The sequence below is a fragment of the Camponotus vicinus genome, unplaced genomic scaffold (assembly GCF_025532165.1).
Source record: "Camponotus vicinus isolate PSW18456_S1 unplaced genomic scaffold, iyCamVici1.0 SCAF_4, whole genome shotgun sequence".
NCBI lineage: Eukaryota > Metazoa > Arthropoda > Insecta > Hymenoptera > Formicidae > Camponotus > Camponotus vicinus.
In genome coordinates this window covers 19,013,548-19,023,311 of record NW_028141976.1, presented here as the reverse complement: position 1 = coordinate 19,023,311, position 9,764 = coordinate 19,013,548, and the positions used below count along the sequence as shown (strand labels likewise).

Below are 9,764 nucleotides of genomic sequence, written 5' to 3'. Positions count from 1 at the left end.
CATCCTTAGCTCTAGTTTTTCTTGTATATTTTTGCTTCGAGTCTCTCGATCTCAGATATCCGCTGCAAGGGTTAGATATACATATGTTTATAGTTGGTGCGATTCTTAAGAAGGATCGCTTTGTTACTAGAGTTCCGATGGTTCTAACGGACGTCCCAACTGTAAACATGTGCGAGTTCGATTTTATTACAGTTTATTATTCTTTATTTTTAGTGGGAATTTTCTATTTATAATAACATGCTGTCCGCGTAGTCTAGACTCATTTATTACTTTTCGTTTCCTTGATTTGGATATCGCCGCGAGTTACCCGCGCACATGGTTATCGTATAGTTTTTGTATAGCTTCAAAGAAAGAAAAGAATCACGACGTCCATCGGACGTAACACCTAACTAATCAAAGTAAAATAATTAAGAAGACAGAACACAAATCAATTAAGTAATTACAAGACTTAATTTTTATCACTTATATTGTTTCGCGATGTATCAAGCAAATTCCCAGAAGATACGTATTCGCAAAACGTGCAAACAAGAATAGAATTCCAAACTACGATGTTGATTAAGAAGAAGATACTCTTAGCTATAAGCTAAAAAGATAACAATCTCAGTTTCAAAAACAAAAACAGTTTCGCAACTTTTCATCGAAAGTATCTATAATATATTTTATCAAACGAAAATATATGATTCTATACATATATATTAATTCTTACTTAGATTTTGCCTTAATAAATTAATGCAATTATAGAGATGTATCTATGTATTTACGCTCAATAAGTTTTTATCTTTATTAAAGTGAATGCATTATCTTTAACAAATTGTAATAAAACAATTTTCTTAGAGATTGCAATTTAAGAAAGTTTAACAAATATTTCTTATGTTATATACTAAAATATAAAATATATTACATTTATGAAAAGAGTTTTATGTGAAATTATTAGATAATAATACTTTCAATTTTTAAGCATGAATTATTTTGATTTATCATTTAAATTTGATAATAATGAATTTGATAATAATGATAATAATAAATTTAAACTTGTATCTCTATACTAACTTTGGAGTAATTTTATAATGATATTAAACCCTCTTAACTTAGTTCTTTGTCAATAATCGAAAGTTAATATTAAAACGAAAAAAATAATATCTTTTAAAGAAATATATAAGAAAATATTGATATAACATATAAGCACAGATAGTTTTAGATGTGAAATATAGGCACGTTCCCTATAATTTAATTATAATTATTCGTAAAACGTTCCTATTGTAGATTGTATTGTTTATCAACATCATTCCATTTCCGTCCGTCCGTCCGACATTAGACTAAACGGTGCGTGGTATATTTTTGACTTGTGGCGGTTTAAAGCTATTTCAAGACAAAGCCAAGTTAATCTTCTACACCATCATTCACCTATTTCAGTTTCTCATTCTTTTCTTCAGCCTCTCTCTCTGTATCTCTTCCAATTTCTTTTCCTCTCGACATCGAAAGAAACATTTTTTTCTGTCAAGCATGCTATCTGTCCAACGACGATGACTCGATGCTACTTTTTCGGTATAAACATTCACACGACTTTATTCTCAATGTATTAGAAATAAACTTTTAAGTGTAAGAGAAAGAAAGGATCACATTTATATATTTTAGAGGCTCATGAACGATCGAAAAATTCATGCAAATTTCGAACAGTTTTTCGCTCATAATTATCAAATTTATTCAATGTGACAAAAAAATTCTTAATTAAAAATTTATCTCAAATTATTAAAAATTCTTAATGATTTTTCCTTTTTTATTCTGTCAAAAAACGAATTTGCTGCAAAATTTATAATTGAGATATAGTTCTATTTACTAAACAAATATATTTCTAAACTATTTCAGAATTCCTGTTCTTAAGTTTATTAATAAATGCTTCAAATAATTTGCAATCTCTTTTTGTTTGCTTTTTTAAATGTAATCAGTATTATATGTACATCTTGAGACACATATACTTTAAATCTATAAATATATAATATATTTTGTCTCATCTCCATTTTTAACATAATCACGTAAATATTATTAATATGTGTGCATAAAAAGTCTGCTCAAGACACAATAATCCCTGACAGGTCAGTGGAGTAATCTACATATATGATGATTCCACATACATCCAATCGTGGTGCGCCACATTCGAAATTAGATAGCCTAATTGTAAATGCCATCCATTGCGGATAATCACTTCGTGCGAATTGCTTATTTCGCTATAGTTTGCCAGATCCGCGAATACGCGGCGAGCATAATTGACTCAACTACGTACTACAAACTGTATGATTCGTGTTGCTCTCAATCGGATCCAATTAAAACGATCAATGTATTGATAAACAGCAATGAACTGAATTTTCGTGCTGGCCGAAGCAGTCTAGAATTCTTCAACTACAAATTGCCGACATTTTTATCTCACGCATAGAAGCAAAAATCGATTTTTAATTAAAGCTCGATAGCAAATTACGGGCGCCACTGAAAGTCGATCGACTGAATCAAATTTACCGGTTTTCCGTTCAGGATAATTATTATTCGCACGTAATTTTATATCCCTAAAAAAATTACCCTTTTAAGAAAAAGGTAAAAAAAGGTGCTAAGTCCGCGTAAAAAACAGTATATGTATTTGCAAAATAGTGTATTATTAACTGTAAAAAACTATTGTAAAAAACCTGTCTCCAAAATAGTGTTATTTTAAAACTGTAAAAAACTACTGTAAAAAACCTATCTTCAAAATAGGATTATTTTAATCTACAAAAGTTATTTTATCTGCACAAAATAGTGTTATTTTAAACCGTAAAAAATTGTTCTACAAATTATTTTAATTTTGTGTAAAATTGTATATCCTACAAAAATAATGATATCAAAAAAATTGCGCTAAGTGAAAATAAAAACTTAAAATATTTTAACTAAAAAAAATTGTACAAAATAATTGTTTTAATTTCCTACAAATAATATTAAAAAGTTGCGCCAACTGAATAACAATTTTCACTATAAAATATACATTTCTTTTTTATTTCCAATATTAAAAGAAAAATGATATTAAATGAATTGTAATATATCTATTATAAAAAATCGTTGAAAATATGAACAATCATATACATTGCAATAATCATATGCATATATCCTGAAAAGTTTAATTGAAAAAAAAAAGGAAATGATAATACAAAATACAAAATTAAAAATTATTAAAAAAATTAAAAATTAGAAATTAATAAAAAAAAATAAAAATTTATATAAAAATTAAAAATTAATACATATAAAAAAATTTTAGTTAAAAAACTTAGCGCTGCTAATTTCATTAGCACATTATTCAACGTAGCAGCGCTAAGTTTTTGAACTAAAATTTTTTTATATGTATTAATTTTTAATTTTTATATAAATTTTTATTTTTTTTTATTAATTTCTAATTTTTACTTTTTTTAATAATTTTTAATTTTGTATTTTGTATTATCATTTCCTTTTTTTTTTCAATTAAACTCAATTAGCGTAATTTTTGGATATCATCATTTTTCTAGGATATAATATAGAAAATTAAAACAACTATTTTGTACAATTTTTTTTAGTTAAAATATTTTAAGTTTTTATTTTCACTTAGCGCAATTTTTTTGATATCATTATTTTTGTAGGATATACAATTTTACACAAAATTAAAATAATTTGTAGAACAATTTTTTACGGTTTAAAATAACACTATTTTGTGCAGATAAAATAACTTTTGTAGATTAAAATAATCCTATTTTGAAGATAGGTTTTTTACAGTAGTTTTTTAAAGTTTTAAAATAACACTATTTTGGAGATAGGTTTTTTACAATAGTTTTTTACAGTTAATAATACACTATTTTGCAAATACATATACTGTTTTTTACGCGGACTTACCACCTTTTTTTATCTTTTTTTTAAAAGTGTAATTTTTTTAGGGATATCACTCTTTTTTGTACTACATATATGTTAAACATCTTTAAATAAATGAGCAAAGAACCCGCCACCACCCCCGTCATATTTCATTAAAATTCGACGGTCCTCTTTGCTTACTATATAGATATTCAGATCCTTCAAACTTCTTTGCTATTCTTATTGCAAAAATAACGGATAATTACAAATCAATATGTCATTAGAAATCTACATTTATTATTCACAATTAATACTTATAAATCCATTAATGAATAATCGTTGCTTTGCTTATCTAATTTATCATTGAATATATAAATGGAACGGAGAAAAAGTGAGTTATTTAATTCTATTTTTAATAGTAAGGAAAATAAAGACAAATTATCAAGAGACACGGTAGTGTTGGCAACTTACCTAAATATTTTTTCACAGTTCATAAATAATGCAGAATATGAAGCAGTCTTCACGAAATTATTGTTGATACATTACAACATTCTTTTATATGGGACTGATCGAAAGGGTTTTCTATCATTTTTATACAAATATTTTATAACTTATATTATACATTTACAGTTCCAGAAACGAAAAAGAACCAGCAACAATTAATGATAATGAAACTCACAAAAGGTAAGCAATGATTATTAATAATATCTATAAAGATATTTTATAATATAATTTATTATTTTATATATTTTATTTCAATCTTTTATTATAATCTTCTATTATATATGTTTCACGCATGATACTGTTTAACTTTTATTTAAATGTCTTATTATAATTCATATATGTATTATACATACAAATACATATAATTACTCATCGCAATAACTAATGATTGTTATAATACATATATATTACTATATGTTGCATGCGCAATACAAATGCATTATAATAAAAAATTAAAATAGACCATTAAAATTAAAACTAACCATTAGTTGTTGCGATACGTAACTATATGTACTTCTGCGTATAACACATATATATGTATTACAATAAAAGATTAAAATAAAGGTTAACCAAGTATTGTGTGTGCAACTCATATGCATTACAATAAGGATTAAAATAATAAAATATATAAAATAATAAAATATTATAAAATTTTTTATAGAAATGATAGATAACAATCTATTATTTCATTATAAAAATGTTTTGCACACACAATACTTGGTTAACTTTTATTTTAACACTTTATTGTAATACATATTGTAATACATATATATAATAAAAATATAGAAATATATAATAAAAATAGATGACAAAGAATTAATTTTTATTTTAATCTTTTATTGTAATACATAATATAAAAATATTTTATATTGTACAATATATTTTATACATTTCTATTTTCAGATCTAACGAAAAGGAAAATGAAGAAAATCCTAAAAAGTAAGTGTAACACATTATATTATTAATACATATGCGTAAGAAATGATAGATAACAAGGGAATAAAAATTTATTTTACTATTTTTATTGTAATTCACTTATTGTAATTACTTATTTTTTATTGTAATTCATATTTGTGTTGCACACACAATTAATACATATATGCATTACAATAAAAGATTAAAATGAAGATTAATCATTTATTATCTATCATTTTTACTATCATTTCTAAACATATTTTATAATATATATTTTATATGTTTCCATTCTTTCAGAACCTACAATATGGAAGAAATGGAGCCAGAAATTGAATTGTCGTCCTTTTTACGTGTTGAGGCTGAAGCGGCTTTAAAAGAAAATATAATACTTAAAAAAAAATATACAAAAATTAATGGAAACACAAAAAGAATCGCCGCCACCAACGATGGCATCACTACCACCGCCACTGCCGCCGTCAACGTCGTCACCGCTGCCATCGCCGTCAGCGTCGTCACCGCTGCCACTGCCGCCGTCGTCACCGATAACGACAGCGGGGCAAGTAAGAGGTAAATAATTTTGAATTATATAATTGGCACGTTAATTATAAAGGAATCAGCTAAATGAATCAGATATGTTAAAAGTTAATAAATCTATTACATTTTCAGATTTATGAATTTAACATTGCCCAAAGTATTTTTAGCCTTCTATAGAATTAAAATTTTTATTTTCATGAATTTTTGTGTCGTATAAATTATATTTTACAAAAGAAATTTTTAATTCACAAATAATTATTTTTATATTTTAAAAGGCTAAAAGTATTTTGCGTAATGTTAAATTCATGAATCTGAATGTACATATATTAAAATTAGATTTATTAACTTTCAATATAATTAATCCGTGCAGTTCTTCTTTAAATATTATATTCAAATAAAATAACATTAAAATATTTCTTTTATTGTAGAACAACCGCGTGCACGATGGGCTAGAGCGGGACGGTCGAGAGGACGAGCCCGAGGCCGAAGTTCCAATCCAAGAACCTCAGCCCGTTATAGAAATAATATTTTTAATTTTTATTAATATTTAAATGTGTATGCGTGTGCGTGTGTGTGTGTGTATCATCATAACATAGAATATTTTTTATAAATGTGTCTTTTTGTTTTTTCTTTCTATGCTTTGCACAAACTACTTTTTATTTTTCATTTCCTTTTGCAAAGCATAAGCTATTTTTAATTTTGAAAATTTAAATATTCTACGTTATGATGGTATAAAAATATGTTTGTATATGTGTACATGCGTGTGCGTGTGTGTATGTAATATCATCATAGCATAGAGTATTTATTTTTTCTTTCTATGCTTTTGCATAAACTACTTTTCATTTTTAATTTTCTTTCGCAAAGCATAAGTTATTTTTAATTTTGAAATTTTGAATTAATACTATATGTTATGATGATATAAAAATATGTTTGTGTGTGTGTGTGCGTGTGTATATGTGTGTGTGTGTGTGTACATCATCATAACATAGAATATTTTTTTTATGTGTTTTTTCGTTTTTTCTTTCTATGCTTTGCATAAACTACTTTTTATTTTTAATTTTCTTTTGCAAAGCATAAGCTACTTTTAATTTTGAAATTTAAAAATTCTATGTTATGATGATTTCTTTTAAAATCGCTTCAGCCTCAACATGTAACGATGACGATAATTCAATTACTGACTCCATTACTTCTTCCATGATTAGTTTGTGCGTGTGCGTCTGTGCGTGTGTGTGTGTATGTATCATCATAACATAGAATATTTTTTATAAATGTGTCTTTTTGTTTTTTCTTTCTATGCTTTGCATAAACTACTTTTTATTTTTCATTTCCTTTTGCAAAGCATAAGCTATTTTTAATTTTGAAAATTTAAATATTCTACGTTATGATGATATAAAAATATGTTTGTATATGTGTACATGCGTGTGCGTGTGTGTATGTAATATCATCATAGCACAGAGTATTTATTTTCTCTTTCTATGCTTTTGCATAAACTACTTTTCATTTTTAATTTTCTTTCGCAAAGCATAAATTATTTTTAATTTTGAAATTTTGAATTTCAATATTCTATGTTATAATGATTATATCAATTGCAATAAAATGAGCATTATATTTTTTCAATGCCATTGCTAGAGCTGTGATGACTATACCAGAACCACTACCTATTTCTAAACAAATCACAGGTTTCATCGCATGCAGAATGTCTAAATCTTCTTCCAAAGCATCTATTAAAAGATACGAATCCTCAGAAGGATCATAAACTGTCTTGAGTTCTTCATCTGATAAATTAACTACTGGAGTTTCCATAAAATTTACGGTGAAAATTATAAGAAATTTCTTTTATAAAACTTGCAAAGTAATCAATGTTAAGTAATAACAATCCGCTGCTTCAGCTCTATTTGACATATCCTATAACAAAGAGAATAGTTACGCATAAAAAATAATACTCTTCGCAACTTTTGTACGCAACTTGTAGTACATGATAGAAGCACAATTTTTTATAACATTCCAATAATTATATATGAAAATTGAAAATGATTTTCAAAATGCTCAAGAATTCTTGTAAAATAGGTAACAACAAGATATATATGTCGCTTGTGTAAGTAAATCGCAATTTTTTATCGTTACAATTCAATGAATAAACATATATTTTGCAATAAATAGTACGTACTGTGAAAGAAATATAAGAATAATAAATATACGTAAATTTGCAAGAAGAAACGCGAAAAATAAATGTTACTATTATTGCATGCGCGCTGAACAGAAAACTTGACGTCACCTTGTGGCGCGAATTCTCTCGTCCAGTTGATCCACCGTAGGTTTCAAGAGACTCATAAGACCTTCCGTTAATGCATCCCGCGTCGGATTTTCGCAAAGGTCATCTATCTTGTCGTCGATAGATGTATTGTCACTCGCTGTGTCCACGTCCATGTTATAGCTGTAGTGAAGTAGACACTACCGTGTCTCTTGATATATATATATATATATATATATATATATATATATATATATATATATACATATATATATATATATAATCTGAAATAATAATATAGATACAATCTAATCTAAATATATAAATGTTATATGTATATTATTATTTTATATAATTACCTGAAGTGACACACTTAACCTTTTACAACATATTTATAAGCACCGTTAACGCCACAGAGCGCTACTAACGCTGCGTCGCGTGAATCATTGCTAGCGCATTCTTGTGGCAGACGTTGGAAACGTATTTCTGTATATTCTTTGTTACGTTAAGAGGAGTTGACGATGACCATGACGACGTTTCTTAATCGAAATTTTCACATTTCAGACTTTGCATCATGATATCTCCGTTTACAGAGCACGTAGCGCAAAAATAAAAGCACTTTTATTATTTAATTTAAACCCAAGCTATCGATTAATTCTACTAAGAACTCGATCCGTTGAGCGTTTATATGAGAAATAAAAATATCGAGTTATACTCTCAATCCGACTCGCGTAATAATACACGGAGTGCATTTTGTTTACGCTGGGACTTAGCAAAGACACTACCGTGTCTCTTGATATATACTATATAAAATGTGTCGTTTTTCCAAGGAAAAAATTAATATATGTATTTTATGTATATGTATATATATATATATATATACATATACATAAAATACATATATTAATTTTAAAATTATTATAATGAAATAAAGGTCCGTTAGATAAAATCAATAAAAATTAGTTAAAAGGCTACAAGGACCAACGCAATGGTGGAAATATGCAAAAAATAATAAAACGGTTATTACAATAAAATAACCATATGAAAATGTTTATTTAATTTGAACATGACAAACGCCGCGTTTCAATCCAATTCGGATCCTTTTCAATGTCGACTAACAAAGTGAATAATAAACATTAAGATAAGATTAAAATTAACGGTCATAGGAGAAATGTAAATAAGTTTCGGAACAACGCAAAGTCAAAAAATCGGAAGCAAATATATGTACAATAACGGAAAATTTAAACCGTCAATCACAAAAAAGGAAAGAACGCATCGCATTAACGTATCGCCACAGAAAACCCGAAAGCTCGTACCGCATACCACCAGTATACCGTTAAAATAATTTTTATTGATATTAATTTTAATAAAATAATTTTTAATAAAATATATATATATATACATATACATAAAATACATATTTTATATATATATATATATATATATATATATATATATATATATAATTTGCAATTAACAATTACATATTTTTTCTTCGAAACAACTATGTGTTTTCTTTACACCAATTGATTCCTCTCGTTATTTTGTACATAAAAGTATTAAGGTAAGATAATCGAAAAATGAATATTTTACAAGATATTTTACGGTTTATGTAAAATTAAGAAATGATTCCAAGCCTTATAACTCAAAAAGTACTTAAGGGATAAATATTTTATTATAGTGTTTTGGAAAGTCCTCGAGATAAGCTACATGAATATGTAAT

At 26.3% G+C, this 9,764-nt stretch overlaps 1 protein-coding gene and 1 long non-coding RNA gene across 3 annotated transcripts; one reads left to right on the top strand and one right to left on the bottom strand.

The window, feature by feature from the left end:
• The first annotated feature begins 3,922 nt into the window (after positions 1-3,922).
• Positions 3,923-5,349, top strand: LOC145970520 (uncharacterized). The gene is made up of 2 exons (XR_014438516.1): positions 3,923-4,521; positions 5,245-5,349. It is a non-coding gene; the product is annotated as an uncharacterized LOC145970520 (long non-coding RNA).
• LOC145970519 (SNAPIN protein homolog) lies at positions 5,158-8,484 on the bottom strand. 2 transcript variants are annotated; one of them, XM_083097364.1, is made up of 3 exons: positions 8,401-8,484; positions 8,066-8,252; positions 5,158-7,695 (listed from the first exon to the last, which is right to left on the bottom strand). In XM_083097364.1, the coding sequence occupies exons 2-3, from the start codon at positions 8,215-8,217 to the stop codon at positions 7,653-7,655; spliced, it is 195 nt and encodes a 64-aa protein (XP_082953490.1). In that variant the 5' UTR covers positions 8,218-8,252; positions 8,401-8,484; the 3' UTR covers positions 5,158-7,652. The 2 variants fall into 2 exon arrangements, with proteins under 2 accessions (XP_082953490.1, XP_082953489.1); XM_083097363.1 differs by having other exon boundaries at positions 8,066-8,325; positions 8,401-8,468.
• Positions 8,485-9,764: the final 1,280 nt, after the last annotated feature.